General features: G+C 38.4%; 1 protein-coding gene across 4 annotated transcripts in view; it reads right to left on the reverse strand.

Annotated features, from left to right (window-relative positions):
- CCDC34 (coiled-coil domain containing 34) overlaps positions 1-22,155 on the reverse strand; it is a 51,920-nt gene that overhangs the window by 15,040 nt on the left and 14,725 nt on the right. Inside the window, exons 4-12 of one of the 4 annotated variants that reach the window (XR_015701279.1) lie at positions 14,934-15,092; positions 13,112-13,253; positions 11,321-11,475; positions 9,571-9,718; positions 6,428-6,606; positions 4,523-4,700; positions 3,799-3,900; positions 3,261-3,314; positions 161-247 (exon numbers count right to left, since the gene is read on the reverse strand). Coding sequence is in view for 1 of the 4 variants with exons in the window: in XM_087743390.1 (XP_087599516.1) it covers positions 11,261-11,475; positions 13,112-13,253; positions 14,934-15,092 (516 nt within the window). In the remaining 3 variants the exon portion in view is untranslated. Of the gene's footprint in view, positions 1-160; positions 248-3,260; positions 3,315-3,798; positions 3,901-4,522; positions 4,701-6,427; positions 6,607-9,570; positions 9,719-10,977; positions 11,476-13,111; positions 13,254-14,933; positions 15,093-22,155 lie in introns of those variants that run through there. The other 3 variants (XR_015701277.1, XR_015701280.1, XM_087743390.1) reach the window with 3 other exon arrangements.

Below are 22,155 nucleotides of genomic sequence, written 5' to 3' on the forward strand. Positions count from 1 at the left end.
TACTGGATATTTTACTGTTGCTGTCAAAGAATTTTTTTGAAAGTAGGTTAATTAGGTTTCATAAAAACCCTTATGTTTTTTCTTGTATCACAATTTTCGATACTGCAATAGCATTACTAAACTGTATACTGAGAATTTATGCATATCATCAGCTACCTACCTCATCGCTGTCACAACCACACAAGCTTCAGAAGTCTCATGTAGGTTTCTTCACAAAAATCATCTTCCAGACTCATCTTACAGACATCTGCAGGGTGTTCAATTTTAAATAAGGTAAGTAAGCAAAATAGTAAGTAAATAAAATAAGAAAATAGCAGTTTTGTTGTTTGCTTTTCTTTTTTATGTTGCTTTTCTTGCAACATATAATGCTGCTAGGCACCAGATGCATAACCCATATTCTTCATTTATTTGTGATACATTCAGGTCCTGCTCAAAGTGATGCTGGAAACTCCGCAAGGACGTAGGATATACAGGCTGCTAGTAACTCTTCTGTCCTACCAGAAATCTACACAACCATATAGGCAAATTTTGTCTGTATACTTCTAAGACCTGCTTCTTGATTTTCTCCATCTGATGGTGGAAATGAAGTTAGCTATGAGACACGGTAACAGCTAAAATCTGATAGAGAGGTCTGGGAGGAACTGAAACCCAAACAAATAGAAATTTAGTTTGGATTGACCAGTAGTGTTGCTCACCAAAAAACACAAAAAGCTGTGAACTGAAATGGCACAGATCGGATAAACCTGACCAAGCAGCAGAGACCTGCATGGTAGATACCCTCCAAGATAGCAGTTATATACAGTGGAAAGAAACACACACTTCTAGAGTTTAATTTGCCTTTCTCAAAGACCATTGCTGCACCCTGAGCATGCCAATATGTATTTGTTGATATAAAAGAACGTGGTGGGAGTCGTTTACAAGGTAGGTGTCTAAAGTTAGGTGAGATGAAACTGAACCCAAGTGATTTTCACTTTTCCTTTGTTTCCAATTATTTGAGATAAATTTTAGGAAAGGTATATCTGATTTAAACCGACGAGCAATTTCTCAAAATTCACCCACTTTGAGGCATATCAAAAGTTGATCACCGAAGGAAAAAAATAGCACTTAAAACCACTCTTGAAAGTACACAGCACTGCGACCAATTCTTGGTGTTGCAAATCAAGTTGCATTTGAAATCCATGACACAGACTTTCATCCCTCCCCCCCCCTTCTCCAGCAACAGGAAGAACTCGTCTTTCCAAAAAGCTGGATTCTAAACTATGCCTCAGGCTGCAGTGAGTCAAGGTTTCATATGGGATTGTTGAGCGGTTGTTTCTTTTTTGCCTTGTGGTTTTTGTTTTTTCTTCCTCTAAAGAACTACCAAAGGGATTTGGGGTGGACTTAAAAGTGTAGAAAAGTTACCATGTTTTATAATGGTAAGAGAGAGGAGAACTTTTACTAGGTAATAACTGCTCTGTACAGACTACTTATTTGTGCAGTATTGGGCATTACAATTGCTTATAATTTCCTTCATTGCCAAAGGTTTGGGTTTTTTTTTTTTGGTTTGTTTTTTTTTTTTGAAAGGGCAAGCATTTCTGGCTTATAATGTTAGTTCCAGACATTCTTTGAGCTTGGTTTATGCTCTACCAGTAAGCTTTTATTATATTTTTTAGCTTTTAAAAAAGTTCATATTGCCAAAGTGCATTTAGTTGCCTAGCAGAGCATGCCTTTAACTCATAATCAAGAACAACAACGTGGCAGCAAAGATAGAAACAAAACTAAAACAAAGTCATGGAAAACATGTAGTGATCTGGTTTCTAGATAATATTTAATTGCATCTGTTTGAGGCAGTGCCTCTTATAGCAATGGATCGTCAGTGCAGTTAAAGTAATACTGAACATGCTAGCCATTACAAAAAAGCCAGACAATTGAAAGCCTCCCTTATCACTCAGCTATTCAGTGTAACCGAGCCTCCTACACCCTGTTTCATACGTGTGTTTTTACCTGGCAATCAAAAGTGATAATTTATGAAAGCTAGTAGCTTTCAGACATGCTCTAACTTTGGCAGGGAGAAGCTACTTAGCTTGTCCTAGATCTAACAAAGAGTCCCAGATATATAACTCGGGAGCTTTAAATCAAGTTCTTTGATTTCATCACAAGACGGCATTCTTTACCCACTATATATTGTCTCAATGTTAATTAAAGAGTATACTGTGCAATTCTACGAACTATAAACAGCTAGACAAGAATTATTTTTTGAGATCGTGATTCAAAAGCTTATGATTATTCATTTTACTTCCCTTTTGTGTTAAGAAACTGAAGCAACACTAAAACTTAGCCAAATGTTTTCCATATATATAAAAATACACATATTATATATATTAAGACTCCGAGAGAAGTACATTTGAAATATTTATGCAAATAAAAATATAATTTCATATATGTCTCTACTCTTGAAAAAGTCCCAAGATAAAAAAGAACAAAAATGCTTCATAGTATTAGAAGGAAGAAGACAACAAACCAACCCCTTGATACACTTAGTAGATCGTATCATTAACTTGTGAGGTGTGTCTTTTGTTTACCAGTGATTTGGTCTAGAAAGTCTAGTTTGCAAACTCTTTTTATATAGGACTTAAACATAATTTATGATTGAATATGTGCAAAATTAAGAGGGAACAGTAGCACACTACAGCAATACTTGTATTGCAAACAAAGTCAAAATGCTAATTAATCCTATTTCTCTTCCTAGCCAGCCTCTCTGTTGACCACACAGGGAAACACAAGTTGCAGTGCACAAATATGAGTCACCACCCGAATCCTGCCAACCAGCTGTGTGCAGCAAAACCTTAACTGCAACTTAGATGCTAAGGGACACAGTTGTAAAAATAATTAGGGTTTTAGCATCAGTAGAGGAACTACATTTTCCCACCTCAATCCTTTTCCCAAAATATCGTTCAAACTGCATCCAAGCCCAAGATCAAAAGCCTAAAATATTGTTCACGCAACATTAAACTTTTGACATAAAACAATTTTTGTTTGTTACTATAAAGAAAATAAGATGATTAAAAGAGATTTTTCACAAAACTTGTGAAAAAAATCAAAACACTTTATTTCCCAATAGTCAACATTTACCAGCGATTTCCATTCCTTTCTCCCATGGGCATTCAGGTGAGTGACCTGCTGGCCAAATGAGAATATATGACCCGGAGATGTTTAATCCCTTCTGCTGGAAGTATTTTACTTCACATATAAAAGTTCATGGATCAGAGACTGAAACTCACCTATCTTATTTTCTAGGCCAGTGGCTCTGGAATCATTATTACTTGTAAGTTATTCTAGAAAAAAACACAACAGTTTCAACAGCAATGCCTGAGGGAGGTCAAATTCTGTAAATTTATTGGCAAGGACAGAAAACTAATGATAAATCACCATTCAAAACACTGAACTAGGCATGAAGTAGATTAATATTTTAAGTTACTACACCAAACATTTGAACTGCTCTACAAGAAGATTATGCTTTAAAAGTATCAAAGGCTTAAGGGTAAGTTGGAAGGTGCAATGCCACTTTTCAATAGTTTTAAAAGGCATATCGTTGAAGCTTAGTTGCCTTATTCCTGTTTAAGCACTTTAATCCTGAAGTATTATACCTCTGAAGCAGTCTTAGAAGAACCTTAACAATTTTATTTATGAGCAACACACCCAGACCACCTGAAATAACAAAAAAGTAAGGAGTTTTTTTTCAAAGATTTGTTTGTGTTGGAATCTCATGAAACACAACCAGCACATCCACTACATTCAGGAGATTACATAAAATCTTACCGATTTTCAAAGCCGTTCAGCTTAACCAATACAGAAGTGAAAATAATTCCATGGTCAGCATTTAAGCGTGGACTTTACAAATAGTTCAGTAACAACTTTGGCCTAAAAAACAAGGAAAAAAAAAAAGAAAAAAGAGAAAAAACCCATCAACAGTACCTGGATCCTAGAGTTCCTTCCATTTATAGCTCCTGTAACTTTTTGTATTACTAGCAGATTAAACCAGTATGAGAATACTTTCCTTGCTAAATTCATTGGGGTCATATTACCCACTTCCCCTACACCAAGAATCTTGGTACAGTTAAACAGGCTTACCCTCCCATTTTCCTTCCTGAGGAATGCAAGAATTTGGATATGAAACAGTACTAAATTCTGGAAAGCCATTTGAGGTTGAAGTAGACACAAGGAAACAAGGAAGTTTTGGACAGTTTACGTCAGCTGCAATAGCCTGGAACATTATAAACAAGTGCTAGCCAAAAGCTTTAATGTTCAACCCTATATCAATGCAGCACCTTTGGCACTTAATGAATATCACACCCCTTAGATTCTGCTGATGAGGGTACTTCAAGCTGTTGTCATTCACACTTGGCTTGGGATAATTTTGATACACCTCTGTGCATAGGGTGGCATAGAAAAAAGTGCTGGATGAGCGCAATAACTCACTTGTTCCAGTTCAACATTGTGTACATTTCTATGTCATGTGAAATAAATAATGCAACATGGGTACCATATTCTGCCCATTCACAGCTGCAGCCTTAGTTGCCATCTGCCTTTCGTCTTTGTTTCCTGCAACCCTGGTTGCATCTGGTGTGGAAATTAGTTTTGCAAACTTCACATGTCTTTTCATACATTTGTCGTTGCCCAACTCAACATGCTGTGAGCTATGCTCAACTGGAACAGACATCCTAACAGAGAGAGAAATCACTTCTGAACAGTGGAAATAAAACCATTGGTGTTAGCCCTTTAAACCAGGGCACTCACTTAGCAGGAACAACACAGGAATTCCTGGGACCCATCCTCTAGAACTTGATCACAATTTTGTTAGTGAAGGCTGAAGTGTGGATTTATATCGGTATCTTTGAAGGGCTCTTTGAACTCAGGCATACCAGTCATCTCGCTTTCCTCCTGGGTACTGACAAATATTGTACATAGCTTTCAGTAACCGTTATTTAAAGATGGGTGCACACGTGTCAATGTAAAGGGGAAACTGAAGAGCTTTCTTCTTACCCTGGATCAAAATCTTAACAGAAAGGACTTACACATTATGGATTTCATACCTGTACAACCATATATGGTGGCATTGTATAAAAAAAACTTAAAGGGGGTTTTGGTTTTAGTCAGAATCAAGCTACAGAGAAAACATTCTAGCATCTATTAACATTTTGGCATTACTGGTTTACTTATTAACAACTTGTTGCCTTAATCCCAAAACACACAACCTTGCATTGCTTAAACGAATTACCTGTGAAAGTCAAAGACCCATCTTCCACAAAACCTATACACAAAAGCACCTATTACGATATTCATCTAGCTGGGTTAACTCACTTATCATTGTTTAGCACTAATAATACTGAAATCATTTCAGTTGTGACTTCAGTAAAAGAAATCAAAGTCCAAGTCCATTGTAACAATGTCATTATCATTAACATAATTGAATCCACCCCTACATCTGGCCACAGCATAGATTTCGACATTAAGAGCTTCAAGTATCTCACTTTTCAGATGACCCGCCCTACCAATTTTCTGTAAATTCAGAATTCTGTAAATTCTGCCTGTGAATTAAATATTTGCAATCCCTGCTTGAGTCACTAAATTAGACCAAGCAAACATTTAAGTCCACATAGTAAGAAAAAGCTTCACATTTTGCAAAAATTTACTCTCACTTAACTAAAGTTTTAGAGAATTGTCTAATAGGTCATTATAAAATGAGTTACATGTGTAAAAACATGGACGTAACATTACATATGAAATGGAGGCTATGCTAACTGAATAGGCTTTAGGTCCTAGGCCTCAAATCCAGGAAAGCGTGACCGCTTTAGCCCTGCTTTATCAACGATCTCCCGAACACATTTCAGGTTAATCAAGTGTTTATACGCTTTACTAGATCAGGGTGCTCAGATTTCCTTTTCATTCCTGGGTTCAAACACAGCTCATGACGTTGCCCAGGGGACAGCAGTTGGGAACGCTCACCTTTTGACCACAGCAATAAAGTGTGAAATCTTCCGTATTTACTCACAAAAACCTCCCAGTGAAAATTATATTAGGACTACTGACTGCTCTTCAATCTGGTTTTCAAAATGATAAATTAAGAAATTAATTTTACAATTAAACATTACACTGGCAAGGACATTAATAGAATCTGATGCAATTATTGAGTTCAGGTGAAGCCTTGGCTCCACACTGGAACCAGTAACAAAACTTCCAACAGTGCAATTGCATTATGTTACATTAACCAGACTCCTTCCTAAGAACGCAAGGCTGCCCACAACAACAGTGACCTCTTACTCGTCATATGCTTCTCTATGACTGCTTTTAATCCACTTTACTGCTTGTAGACTTTCAACCCTGAAACATCTGTGTGAAGATCCACTGGCAATGACTGGAAAGCCATGCTACTTTATGGAGCACCTACACAGTAATTTTCAAAACCAGTAAAAGCTCATAGGAGATGTAATCCTTCACAGCAAGCTTGATGTGGCACTCTGTTTACGACTGACAGATGGAGAGGAGGAAAGGCTGTGAATCGTAGAAGGATGCAGCAGCCAGGATTTTGAAGTGTTCTATGAGTTCTAATTCTTACAACCAGACGTTCTGCAAAAACAAGAGGATGAAAATAAGATGAGGTTGAGTCTCATATTATTTTAGCAGCATAGACACCAAGATGCAAGATCTTGGATTGTTTCTAGTAATTCGAGATTCTGCAATTTGATCTACTGAGAAATTTCATGAGCAGAGAAATCCAGGAGAGAACTCAGTAAGAGACTACAGAATGCTGTTTAAGCTACAACAAAGTGCTAAGAGTTTATCTTTCTAACATCTGAGAAAGAATGGTGTAAATTAATTATTTGCCACAACAGCATGACATTATAGCTTTCTGTAGCATACAATTTTAAATTATGCTACAAGGCCAGACCATTTTATTGTGTGGTTGATATCTTGTTGGAAAAAATCCAAACAATATTTCTCTTCTTTGGTCAGCAAAACCATTATGTTGATTGAATCGGAGCCAATATGTACAGTCATGAGCTATCTTGCCTTAACCTTCTTTGTAATTTAGTTAGGACAGAACTGCATTTACAATGCTATAGATAAGCTACAGCAAGAGCCTCATCTTAAAGTTGCTATTTTAGGGGTTGTAAGTCCACTTAAAGCTGGCTGTCTCCAAATGAAACGTTGTTCTGATTCTGAAGACAGGATGAACCTTTCCGCAGAAAATTTGGTGGAGGAAAAAATAACACTATCTTTGGTTGGGAGAAAAAAAGAATAATGGCTTTAGATATTTGTTAGCATCTTCTAAAATCTGTAAACCAGAATTCCAGTAAGTACTCAGTTCGATTATTCTGGTTGAGCCATCTGAAAGAAAACTACTAGACTTCAACATTTACTGCCATATACCCATTCCTGAACCAAACACACATAAGATTTATTTAGCCCTTCACCCTGGGTGCAGGCATGCAATCCTGAAGGACAACTCTATTTGGGTTAGCACAGGAACCCCTGTTAAATTGCCATTTGTCACTGTTCAAGCCAACAGAAATCTTGTCAACAATGTGTTACAGCAGAACCGAGCCACAGATTCTTTCATACTCTGTTAATATAAATGCTATCAATGCCTGTCTTCATACGATAGGCCATTTTATGCCACTACAAGGACATAAATGCTAAAACAAATACAAAGTCGTAAATATACACTCAGGTAATTACGTCAACACACCTTACTGGTGGCCACATGCTATTTCAGAAAAACTATTCGAGAAAATACAAAGATGATCATATATGGCTCTCCAACTAAATCAGAGTCCCAAGAAACCTCTGTAAGCTAATCCAAAATTAATCATTTACATTACAGTAAAATGCTCTCCCTTCATCTAAATACTAATGAGCTTCTGGTAGCTTACACAATTGTCAGACTTCTGACTCTCATAAGACTTCTCCACATGGCAAGGTCAGATGGAGAGATTAACAACTAATCCATTAATCCACTAGTTTCACAGCAATCCATCGCGGAGGTCCTTATAGAAAAAGCCGGGCACAGAGTTCTACATCCCAAAGATAACGTGCAGACTTCTTCTGTGAAGCCCGTGTTCTCCCACTTAACAGAAACACAGTTTGACACTCCACGTATTTTATGGAGTCCAGACTTCTCCTAAGTGTGTATAGTAAAATTAATATCAAATAAACACACAGAAGAGAATAGCACATGAACTATTATTTTCTGCCTTTAAAAAAAAAAACCCAACCTGCAGTGAACCAAAAGCTTTGCATACTTTAGAATATGGAAATAACCTATTAACAGCATGAAGAGAACACTGTAGTAAGTCATGGCAGTGGTCTTTCTAGGAGTTTCTATTGTCTTTCATGAGAGCTGTGTTAGGTGTCTTTGTTTCATTTACGTATTAGAATAAATAGGAAAATAAACTACTAAATAAATACAGCGTTAAAAAGAAACAGTTTTTACTCTGCATGCCCTATGACAAATACTAGCCTGCAGGAAGTCAGGTACTCTTAAGAGACATCCATTAACTACTATGATAACCCACGCTGTATATTACATATTCATAAACGTTTGGCACTTGATTCACACACTGTTCCAGAAGTAACAAGAACAGACCCGTCACGGACACTGTGGAGCCTGGATATCTTAGTGACAGCAGAAGTGAAATGCATCAGATCAGCTTGGGCACCCACCGTATGTGATAAACTGATGAATTCACTCATGTACTCATACTGGCTTTTGTCTGTTTTGTCAGATTAAATGACGCACCTTCAAGTACTAAAATGGGCTTCCACTTGTATTTGAATCTGTAGTACATAGTGGTCCCAATTTTAGTTATTTTTAGCCACTACTATAATAAAATGATAGAATTGACTTAAAGAAGATTCATACATTGCTCTTTAGAGCATTTTTTTTCTTGCTTTTCATTCTGATGATGAATAGTTTTATATTCATGACTTCAAGGTGTAAAATGAAAAATTAAACTCGATTGCATAATATCCTTTGCACTGCTTTAATAATAGGTGAACGTGAAGTACTTTGTGAAAGTCTAAATATGTGAGACTTCATACTAATTCATATCATAAATTACTGACAAACACAAACCAAATAATCTATTAACTACTGTAAGCTGTTGCAGTCCTGTTAGCATTTGGCATTATCTAGAAAGAACAGTCGTAGGCATATTGTACAAACTGATTCACTCCAAGTAAGGGTACAAGTAACGTTTTACGTATAGGCTTGACAGGAGGTAGCTCAGTATTTTTCACCAGTGCTGAGTACAGGAGAAGGATCGCTTCCCTCACCTTGCTGGCCAATGCTCTTTCTAATGCAGCCCAGGAGGCTGCTGGCCACTTTTGCCACATCCATCACCTTTCTAGGTGACTGAGGTGAGGCTGACTGGCCTGTAGTTCTCCAGATCTACCTTTCTTGCCCTTCTTGAAGATAGGATTGACATTTGCTTCCTTCTTGTCCTCAGGAACCTCCCCTGATTGCCATGACCCCTCAAAGATAATTAAGAGTGCCCTTATAATGACAAAGATAATTACAGTTGCCCTTACCTCCCTCAGCATTCACAGGTGCACCCTATCAGACCCCATAGACTCGTGTACATCCAGTGTGTTTAGATATCCCCTAAGCTGATCCTCTCCCACCAAGATTGTCTTCCTTGCTCCGGACTTTCCCACTGGACTCTGGAACCTGTGATTGCTGAGGTCAATTAGCAGATTGCCAGGAAAAAAAAAAAAAAAAGAAGTGAAGAAGGCATCAAGTACCTTGTCCTTTTCTGCGTCCGCTGTCACCAAGCCCTTGGCTCATGTGGCAGTGGGCCGACATTTGTCTTAATTTCCCGTTTGCTGATGCTTTTCTTGTTCCACTTCACATCCCTTGCTATCTTCAACTCCAGATAGGCTTTGGCTTTCCTAATCCCACCCCTGCATACTTGCACCGTGTTTCTGTATTCCACCAGGGTCACCTGTTCCTGCTTCCCCCTCTTGTATGCTTCCTTTTTATATTTAATTTTAGTCAGGCGTTCCTTGTTCATCTATGCAGGCTTTCTGCCACTCCTGCTTGACTTTCTGCTCATTGGGATGGACCATCCTTCAGCTTGGAGGAAGCAATCCTTGAAAATCACCAGCTCTCCTGCACCCCTCCTCTCCAGGACCGTATTTTATGGGATTTTTCCAAGCAAGTTCCTGAGCAGGACAAAATTTGCTCTCCTGAAGTTCAGAGTTGTGATCCTGCTATTTGTTTCCTCCTCTCAGGACCCTGAACTCCACCATCCCATGGTCATTGCAGGCAAGGCTGCCCCCAGCTTTCACGTCCCCGACCAGTTCTCCCTCGTTTGTACATATCGGGTCCGGCAAAGAGCCTCCCCTTGTCAGCTCCTCTACCGGCTGTCTCAGGAAGTTCAGGAAGTTACCAATGCTCTCCAGAAATTCCCTTGACTGTTTGTGCTCTGCTGTGTTGTCCTTCCAGCAGATTGCAGGGTGGTTCAAGTCTCCCTATGAGACCAGGGCCTGCAAGCATAAGGCTTCTTCCAACTGCCTGAGGAACATCACACACTTCCTCCTGATCAGGTGGTCTGTAGCAGATGCCCACCACAACATTGCCCACCTTGGTCTCCCTTTAATCTTAACTCATTAGGTCTCATCTGGCTCATCATCAGTTCTTGGGCAAAACTTCATGTGTTCCTCCTGCTCTCTCCCCTCCTCGCTACCCCAGCCTGTGCTTCCTAAAGAGCCCGGATCCATCCATTGCAGCTCTCCGGCGATGTAAGCTATTCCACTACATCTCTGCGATCCCAATTACATCATAGCCCTGCAACTGCATGCAGGCCTTGAATTCCTTCCATGTTAATCCAAGAATTGTTTTAAAGTCTGTTATAATTACCATCTTTAAAATAACCCAGTAATACTGTTGCCGAAAAGAATAATCACATACACAAAAGAACTCCTTCAACAACAAAAGAGGAGGAAAGGAAGAAACAATCCTGTGCGTTTTATTGGTGTTGAGGTACAGTCCCATTACAATTGGCTAAATATGAATTTGTTTGCCTTTTTTTTTTTCTTACTAAAATGCAACATATAAAAAAACCATATAAAAACCTGATAGGTCAGTTAGCTGTAAATACAAAACCTGTTCACAAAAATAATTACAAAAAAGCAGCCTGTTTTGGACATATAACTACATATAACTTCATATTTATGGCCCAGTTCACTCAAGATCATAAGAATAGTTTTGTTTTCTGTACTATAACTGCTTTCTGCACAAGGATCCAATACAAGGGCTGTTCTTGGGCTTATAAATTACCATAGGTGAAGATGCATGTGACTGACAAGATACAGGTCTCTTACTCTTCTTCATGGTAAGTACATTGTCTTCCTTTGGAGGAGGCACATGTACAGGTTTCCAAGGAATGGGGTTACAATATGCTGGAGCTGGATACGAATTTCCATCAGCATACCCTAAAATGTTCAGAAAACACACGTAACTGAAAAGGAATATTTACACTACAAGCTTTACAATGCAAGCAGTTATAACAATGATCTGGACTAACAAAGACACAACAGCGTCTTCAGAGGAAGACAGCATAGGCACATCACATAATATAAATGATTCAAAGTAATGAATCTTCCGCTTTTTTTTTTTTTTTTTTTTTTTACAAATAACTGGCATATTCTTCATCTCTATTTAAAATAATAAGCAGATCGAATGCTGCATAACATTCAGAATGCTCAGTTCTTTGTATACTTAAAAGCTGTAAATGTCTATGAATTGGCTACTTTGCATTATTTCAAAGCATTTATAAATAAAACCTCCTGTCACCACATATGCAACGCTCATATAATTTCCACCTTTGCTTAACTGTTATTCTTCATTTTATTGAGGAGAAAAATACACTAAATATCCACATATACATTAATAATCTGCAATTAATAACCCAGGGCCCATAAAGCAATATCAGAAAACATAAATGCAACAGAAGGAACATGTTGCCATTTCAGTCATTTGTCTGTAGTGAAATTTCAACGCATACATCATGTGGCTGGGGAAAACAAAGCCTGTAATATATTCTATTGCATGACCACAACTGAGTAGAGAAATATTTTTCAAAGATGACTTAAACAAGTGATTGCAGCTGTGGGGAAGTGATGAAGGTCCAAAACAAAACATGAAGGCAAAGTGTTTCACCATCTATAAACAGATGTAAGCAAAAGAGCAAAGGTCATTCACCTGCTTCATACATTTTCTTAAAAATTCAGAGCCTGGAATTTAGGTCCTAAAATATTTTCTGTTGCAAATTCAAATAATAACAATGATTTTAATTCTATGAAAAAATAAAGGCAAAAGTATATATATGTTTTTAAAGAAAACTTAATTAAGTTCTCAAACACAAAATGCAATACTATTTCTTACTGCTCTTCTGCTTTTGTACCACATGGGATGACAAAAAATACAAAAATAAAGTGAGACTCACAAAACACCACGCTATAAGCAGCATTCTCTTTAACACTTCCTTTTAAAACAAAAAAGGAATAGGATTACAGAAGCCAAGAACGTGCGATGCAGGTGTAAAGCTAAATGGAAAGGAAATCTTAGATCAGAACACAGGCTGATTCCCATGTCTCCTTCTTCAGACAGAACTTCTGTCAGCCTCTAATTAATCTTTCCGTCTCAAAAAACCACTTCTTTTCTAAGGGGGATTCAGGTGTGATAAGGTGGCACACACCTTCTGTAACATAAACACTACCTTTACAAGGATGCTAACATAACTGATTTGCTTCACAGGAACCAGTAATTGGCTCTAGTGATTCCTATGCTTGATAAGGAAAATGAGATCAAAATCAGTTATAATTTGGTATGCCACATTATTCTCTCAAATAATATTTTCCTCCCAAATAACATGAAAGGCTATGGCAAATACACAAAGAGTCTCAGAGTAAAAGCTTCTCTGACTTACACCATATGAGATATTCATTCCTATGTGCCAAAATTAGATTACTGGATGAAAATCTTAAACAGGCTTCATTTTACATTAAAAGATTAGAGGGAATGAACCACAAACCTAAGTCACTACATATGTGTAGTAGAAATACAAACCTGCAGACTTCCCATGTTGGAAGCCATAACCATTTAAAACAGGGCGTGGTTTATTTCTAGCATTATGTAGCCATTCCTTAAAGATCTTCTCTGATCTTGCTTTCTTCTCCTGTAGTTCGGCTTCCCTTTCTTTTTCTTTTTCCTAAAAATAAAAAAATCTAAGATACTTACAGACCAGGCCTTGTACAATATACACAAAATGGTAAATAAATCTTTTGCAGATTCCCAGACTGCTGAATATATTTCAAATGTGTTTTCAAATACAAATATGCTTTTATGACAATAGAAAAGTTGCATTTTTTTTTTCCTTTAAGTTGGGGGAGGGTGGGGGTGGGGAATCAACCTCTGCATTAATCCAGTGTTTCTCTGAGAAAAAGCTCCCAGAAACCTTTTGGAAGACTACATGTAGAAGATATTCTGAACATAACAGGAAGATGACCAGGGCCTGCTGTGCTGCAGTTAGCCTAAAAAGGCTACGGCATCCGGGACAGCCATCCACTCTTCTCATTTACCCATATTTGTACAGCCCTCTATCAGCCACAATTGGGTTGCTTCCAAGCCTGGAGCAAGCTTGGGGAACCATTTATCAGAACTAAGACTAAAAACAGTATGTTTAGGCATGGCATTTGGATTTAAACTAAGTTTAATTGATACTGTGAACATGGCTTATAAGAACCTACGTAATGAAGACATGACTAAAAGAATGCATGTGGTTTAAATCTGTCTGATGACTTTCATTTTCTTGAGTTTCAAGGTCCTTGTGCTGTGCATTTTAGAGGCTCAGCAGAAACACAGAACCAGTTTGTTAAGCACGAAATAAACACCACCAGTACCGAACATTTAAAAGTGTTTTTGAAAGACTGCAAAATTAAGGTCATTAAGGCCTGAAAATTGATCTGATACAGCTTATGGTATTTTAAAGTTAATCCAAAAAAATTATTATATGTACCTGTGAAATACTTACAAGGTGTGTTCTGCACTTTAAGAACACCTACTGTAATTACAGGAGGAATATAGATAAATTCTTATCACCACAATCCCCCCCCCACTTAGCCACAACAGTAGTGTAGTACTCCTATAATATTACATATTCTACTGAAAAATTATACTGTAATGTTAATTCAATTAAAATACAATCAATCAACTTCATAGATAAGACAACTGGTCACACATCTCTCAGTTTTCAGGCATAATCATTGCCAATATGTGATATTTCAGCGGAATTCTGGATGATTCCTGCAAGCTAGCCTTAGAGTATTTGTTCTAGTGAACCAGAGGACCTCAAAGCCCATACTTTAGGAAGCTTACAAGTAAGAGGTCTTCTGAAGCTCACTATAAAAATACATAGGTGATTAATTAATATGAAATAACATTAAAATTAGAACTCCTAGCATCAGATTGGTACAGATAGATAGGAAGAAATATGCTTTTAATTAGAAATACGTGCAAGTATAATGATAATAGAATGATAATTGAGGTGCTGGGAGAAAAATACCCAGAATGCCCCCTATTTTCTGCCTGGGTCACCCTGCAAAGGACTGAGTAATAAAGGTACACTGTGTTGCTTGCATTTCTCTTTGCCTTATCATCTCACAATTGGAGTGGGTTTGCAAAGACTACTAACAAAAACGCATTAATATGCATTTTGCTTTGCTGACCATACCTCAGTGTCTTCAATGCACTAACATTACAACTCTTGAAAGTTTTTTTCATGTACAACACTGCCATTTGATAAATTCTAATCAATTCAATCAACCAATATATTGAATATAAGTTACAGATTAGGTTACTCCATCCAAATAAATAATTAGTTGATTAATACCTTCTCTCTCTTCTTCTTTTCTGCCTCTTCAGCTCTCTTCTTCTTTAACCATTCTTTATATTTTACTTCAGCCTTTTCTTGTAACTGCATTTTTTCTAGTTCCTTTGTGGCTTTTTCTGCCATTTCTTTGCTCAGCTTTCGTTCCCTTTCCCTTCTTTCCTACATGAAACACAACAAATAAACAGAGTAGAAACTTTTTGGTATATTTCAATGGGCAATTCTCTAGGGATACAGTTAATTTTATTACATAATTACAAATAAAATTATCATAACCCTGAAAAAAATATCATATTGCAAGATCTTTGAAGACAGAACCTACTCATCTCTAGGTGCCAGACAAAACAGTTTTAAACACACCAACTTGTCAGAAAACATGATAAAAAATTTACTTTCAGCACTCCTTATGCTATCATGTTTACTACTCTGTTTTATTTGTTCAGACATTTTTCTGAAACACTTCAGACACTTCTCAATACTTCTGGAAAAGAAATATATATTGCAGTTCTTGACAATGGTGTGTTAGTTTTACTTTTCAGTGAATCCAGAGCAAACTACAGTTCCAAATGGAAGTCAGGCAAACTGCCCCCTTCTAAGAGTCATTGATATGCAGATTGTTCAGCACAATTAAGCATAAATGGATATGAAAATAAGAAGTTCACATGAGAATCTAGTTCATGTTTTGTGGCATTCTCCACATTTTTTATATTCTTTAGTTTATTCACATGTGCACTTCTATGAATCAGTCTACACATTTCTCCTCTTCAAACGATGAAAGAGAAAATGAGAAAAAACATTCCAGGGTAGGCAAAAAGTGGTAACTGCGTGTGAAGTGAAATTTTTACCTGTATAATTTGGAAGATACAATACACAGAGGTGTCATTCACTTCTACGTCTTTTCAGTGTGTGTGTATATAATGGTGCACAACAATGTTTTGGGGACCATTCTCTAAGCTAACAAGCACATATTAACGGCCTTTTCTTGATCTGGAGAGGGAGGTATTTTCATTTCAAGACTAACAATAGCTCTCTCTTTCCTTCCCTGTAACCTTTATGAAATGTCTGGGATTATACTGATTCAGTACTGCTTCTGCTTAGCTTGCTTAGCTCTGAATACCTGCATACACACGTAGAGGCAAAAATCTTTACCAGACAAGCTGTGTACATGACTTGGAAGAGAGGCAGAAGACTTGGTATCAAACAGTTTCCACTTCATAGAAAAGAACTGCTGAATAAAAATGTTGTTTTTCTTATAAGAAATCTTTTTCTTGTATGCTCCCCTGCACACTCCTCTTGAACAAAGGAGATGTGTAGTTTAGCAGGAACTTATGCTGACTCAGAATTATTATAGTTGGCAGCATGGACGTCAAACGCTCAGAACTACAACTGCAAAGTGTAATAAACTGGATCTGTCGCCTTCATGGAAAAGAGGAAAACACATTTACAAGAAGAGCAGGAATATACTTCCCTTGTCATTTTACCTCTTATAAGCACAAAAAGGCAGAAAGCTAGAGCTCCACACTGTTCCCCCCATGAACCCCTCCCCTGCTTTTTTCCAGATTTATTGCACTTTTGGAAAATCCAGTTATGCATAAAGAAGCAGAAGCCATAATACTGGAGCTGGGGATCAGCACAATTCTCTCAGTCTGGTCTAAACCGGGTATCTGCTGGTTCAATCCTTGTCTGACATACCAAAATTTACCAGTAATTCAATACAGTAGCATCATATAGAATAAAAACTTTAGCTTATGTTGCCCTGCAAAACACTAACTCATTTCTGCCATTTATTGGATGAGATGACTTCATCTCAGTCTTCACTGGCAGCCAGGCTTCCTTCACCTACCAAGTACGAGAACCTCTAGGAGAGGGCTGGGGGAGTGAAGGCCCTCCGACTGTAAGCAAAGAGCAAGTTCGAGAGCACCTGATAAAACTGAACACACAGAAGTCTATGGGACCTGATGACATACATCCCAGGGTCCTAAGGGAACTGGCTGATGTAGTTGTAAGACCACTCTCCATCATACCTGAAAAGTCACGGCAGCCAGGTGAGGTCCCAGATGACTGGAAAAAGGGTAACATCACCCCTATTTTTAAAAAGGGTAGGAAGTAGGACCTGGGGAATTACAGACCGGTGAGCCTCACCTCTGTGCCTGGGAAGATCACGGAATGGATCCTCACGGAAGCAATGTTAAGGCACATGCAAGACAAGGAGATGATCTGAGTAAGCCAGCACGGATTCACCAAGGGCAAATCGTGCCTGTCCAATCTGGTGGCCTTCTATGATGGAGTCACTGCAACAGTCGACAAGGGAAGACCGATTGATGCCATCTACCTAGACTTCTGTAAAGCCTTTGACACAGTCCTACACAATATCCTTATTTCTAAATTAGAGAGATACGGATTTGAAGGGTGGACTATTTCACGGGTAAGAAATTGGCTGGATGGATGCATCCAGAGAGTTGCGGTCAATGGCTCTATATCCACGTGGAAACTGGTGACGAGTGGTGTCCCTCAAGGCTCTGTCTTGGGACCGGTGCTTTTCAATATCTTCATCAATGATATAGAGAGTGGGATACAGTGCACCCCCAGCAAGTCTGTGGATAACACGAAGCTGAGTGGTGCAGTTTACACACCTGAAGGATGGGATGCCATCCAGGGGGACAAGCTTGAGAAGTGGGCCCATGTGAACCAAATGAGGTTCAACAAGTCCAAGCGTAAGGTCCTGCCCCCGGGTCGAGGCAATCCCAGACATGAGTACAGACTGGGAGAAGAACTCATTGAGAGCAGCCACGCAGAGAAGGACTTGGGGGTCCTGACGGACGAAAAGCTGGATATGAGCCAGCAATGTGCACTAGCAGCCCAGAAAGCCAACCGTATCCTGGGCTGCATCAGAAGAGGCATGGCCAGCAGGTTGAGGGAGCAGATTCTCCCCCTCTACTCTGCCCTCGTGAGACCCCACCTAGAGTACTGCATCCACCTCTGGAGCCCTCAGCACAGGAAAGATGTGGACCTTTTAGAACAGGTCCAGAGGAGGGCCACTAAGATGATCAGAGGGCTGGAGCACCTCTGCTATGAAGACAGGCTGAGGGAGTTGGGGTTGTTCAGCATGGAGAAGAAAAGGTTCCAGGGAGACCTTATAGTGGCCTTCCAATACTTAAAGGGGGCTTATATAAAAGAGGGGGAGAGACTCTTTATAAGGGCAGATAGTGACAGGACAAGGGGGAATGGTTTCAGACTGAAAGAGGGGAAATTTAGATTAGACATTAGGAAAAAATTCTTTACTCAGAGGGTGGTGAGGCACTGGAACAGGTGCCCAGAGAGGCTGTGGATGCCCCGTCCCTGGCAGCGTTCAAGGCCAGGCTGGACGGGGCCCTGAGCAACCTGGTCTAGTGGGTGGCGTCCCTGCCCATGGCAGGGGGGCTGGAGTTAGATGATCTTTAAGGTCCCTTCCAGCCCAAGCCATTCTATGATTCTATGATAAGGTGCAAAACCAGTGCCAATAAAGAGAAAATGCATTGCTTTCAGGTTGAAACATTTGCCAATTTTTTGTAAGACATAGTACTGGATAATAAACACTTTCATGTTTGAATCCTTATCCATGCTACATGAAAATGTCTCAATAAAGAAATCATTCTAAGCATAATCTTAGCTTACTCTTAGCATTCACTTTTTCTGAGCATGTCATAATGCTAAACTGCAGCCTTCTTATCAGAAGCCGCCAGTTTACAGAACTGCTTGAGTTAGTGTGCCCCTCTCTGTGTTTGCCAACACTAGAAGCATTACTACAATTTTAACATCAGCAGCTAAATTATGCATTAACTCTGGGTTTTTTTTCCCCTCTTTTACAAGCTATGCCTTATTAACTGTACTTACCACAACCTTTGTGGTGGATGTTTCTTCACCTAAACCATGACGATACATTCAGTACTACTGTTTTGGTATACTCTTGTCAAATATTCTAATCTGACAACAAAAAGTTATTTGTGTACACACTGCACGCAATTTCACAGAACAGTTAGCTATTAACTATATATTTTTTCCTTGATTTGGTTTTTTTTTTCATTTCACTTTTAATACATTTTAGTGAACATCAGCTGAATCTGTTCTGCAGTGTAGGGAAAACAGTCAGATATGAATACACTCCAACTTCACTGCATATTCTGGAACATAAAACTCCATAGAACTACAAAATAATGGAAGTCTTATTAATATGATTTCACAACACTGTTTGTAAGGCCTGTACATGTGATAAGATTATTATTTACAACTAAGACCAATGAAAAAAAGAATTTCATTCTGGAAAAAAAAAAGTTGACAGTCTGAAATGTTTTTGTACTAGTGAAGAATGGAAACAAGATCTTTCTTAACACAAAACAAACCCTTCCATGCTTAAAGTTAAAAAGGAAAAATAATCTATATTTGGCAAATTATGCAGATCCTAAGTATCACTTGCATGAAAAACAAATAACCAATTGTCTAAGCTTTTCCTCCTTCTTCATCTAAAATTCATCTTAATCGCTTTTATTCAGAGCTGTTCCTCTGTCCCTTCATTACCAAGTATCCCCCACACGCATCTCTCAACAAATCCTGTTTTGAGACAATGATAGTCTGGGATACATAAAAAGCATTAATGTAGATGAGAGATTTTTGCTAAAACAGTGAGTTAAAACCATTGGTGAAGAAGGCTTACAAAGATTTAAAATCTTTTGTTGTTTGCTAGCTTATCTCTATTGTACATGTAAGTAAGTTACAAAAGTAAGGATCTTTCAAAGCTACAGTCTTTAGCTAAGGGTCTTGTCATATAAAAAGCATGAAAATAAATATAGGAGAAAATTTTAAAAAAATGGGGTCCTTCCATACCTGGGGGTGTTGCTCAATAATGGACAACAATTATAAGCAGAAAATAGACTAAAAACCTTTCTAAAGACTGTAATTAAAAGGCAGGGAAGCTTCTTAAATTATGTATCTTTAATCACAATACTTCAGATGAATTTAGCCACTATCTAGGCTGACCCAAAGTTAAATTAGGTCCTATGTAAACAACGATATGCCATGCGCACGACCATGAAAGCCACAACTATGGCTAAGTTTTGCTTCCAGTGAGACATCCTTAAGACGGGGAGAGTCCCTGCAGAATTGCAGACTTTGCAGCTGCCTAGAAATTATTCTGCAGACAAATCAGAAATGCTTCCTCTTTCTCTCATGCACAGAACAGCTTTTCGTTCATAAAGTTAGTGTACACCACATTCCCAGCTGCTTTAATAACCTGTTTCATGTCAAGCTCCTGTCACCCTGGCGTTCCCAGCTTCCCCCCATCCTCATTATTTTCCCTTATACAAGTCTATCAAAAATGCTAAGAATGTGCATATTAATGTACATGTTCTTCAATCCTCCCTTCACTCTCCTTCCACATATATACAGGGGGAGGGAAATTATATAATTTGTTTATGCTTGGTGTTGTCAGATTGGGTTTTAAAAATTCTCTTTGATCTTGTGTTCAAAACAGGCACGATCTATTCACTAAACCACTAGCAAATTTACATACACTTTAAAATATGATTACAGGTATTACATAAATTAAGGTATTGATTGTAAAACATCCAATTACTCATTGCAAGAAAGGCTTGTTCTCCTGCCATGCCACACAAGCACATTATTAAGGAGAAAGGATACAAATCTGGCCTGCGGGTTCACTGCTCTGGGCTGTGATCCTATCAAGCCTCGGAACCTAATGAAGCCTGGGCTAGGTCAGTACTTGGAAATCCCCCACCCAAACCAAATCCAGCCGTCCCACAAAGCAGCGATGGTGACTCAGTAGGCAGCATGTCTCTCACTGAGTCAGTACCAAACTGGTGTCTCATCAGCAGAACTAGTAACTTTTCAAGAAAAATCAGACCTATGCATATGTGGAGAATTGTCAAAGGAATTTAAAATTTGAAGAAGCATCCCACTTTCTTCCTGACAGAAGATAGAAATATTAAATAATTTCCCAGGCAGAAAATGGCCCAATTGCCATCAAAACAGAGACACTATGTCCAACCGGAAGAAAATGAATAAAATACATATTTCTGTACTTTCATATCAATGATTAAATGAGAAGCTGGAAAGGGTCAACTGCAAAGCTGCTTTCTGTTCTGCATTTTCTATGTAGAGTGTCACTGAATAGAAATATTTCCAGAAATTAATGTTATGGTTTATATTTTTAAGATACTTCTCACAGCAATCCTTTCCCATTTTCTGGTCTGTAGAATGTGACTTTTTCTTTTCATACATAACTGATGGCTCTATCTCACAGCTGTTTGCTCTGACATCTTAGCTACCATATTCTAGCATCATTTTATGCTGACTGATGGCGAAACATACAAAAAGGCCACACTGCCAACATCAGAACATACATCCAAATTTCCTCATTTATCCTCATAATTATCCTGAACGTCAATCACATTTAACAGCCTCAGAAATCTGCGTTGTTCAGCGAGTTGTTATTATCTTTTCAATTTAGCCCTGTTACAGAGCTCAGTCACCAAGCCCAGCCCACAGAAATACTTCTTTAATCTCTCCAGAATCGGCATGTGAAAAGAAGAAGAGGCTAGAAAGGAGGTCAGTGAAACAACACTGAGCTGCAGTCGTCTACTGACAGGCAGGTTTACAATGATCTACTGCTCAAGTTCACATGAAGTCAACGCAGACCCCACTGCGGGCTAGTAATTGGAAAACTGTAAGATGGTTACATACATGGATCTTTCTCCCAGACTGTGTTCCTTTCATGTGGGTACTCAAGATATGTGACAAGCAGAACATCTTAGTGTACTTGCTTCCTGAACACTCTCAGGGTCTTCAGAAGAATGCAGATTCCACGAATGCTGCTGAAATACACGAGCACTCGTATTTTAATCATCTACCACCCTGAATTCCTCCTCCACAAATCTAAAACTCATTCTAACACTAACCATGAAAAACTAGTTCATTCTACTTACAGAAATCTAAAGGTAAGTGTGGACACAATACCCGTGGCAGTGGCCATGCACGACCTCACAGAAAAGTTCTGTGTAAAGACACATCAAGACTGTGCTTAAAAAAAAAAAAAAAAAAGGACTGTTTTGTAAAGTACTCAGGTCTAGACACTGAAAAACCCACAATATGCAGAAAAAAAAAAAATTAAGAAATTAAGCCCAGAGTTATAAAATAAAGTTTAGATATGTAAAGACAGACTTGGGCACGTAAA

This window comes from Nipponia nippon, unplaced genomic scaffold (assembly GCF_047370975.1).
Source record: "Nipponia nippon isolate SJK-2023a ecotype South Korea unplaced genomic scaffold, ASM4737097v1 scaffold_10, whole genome shotgun sequence".
Classification (NCBI taxonomy): domain Eukaryota; kingdom Metazoa; phylum Chordata; class Aves; order Pelecaniformes; family Threskiornithidae; genus Nipponia; species Nipponia nippon.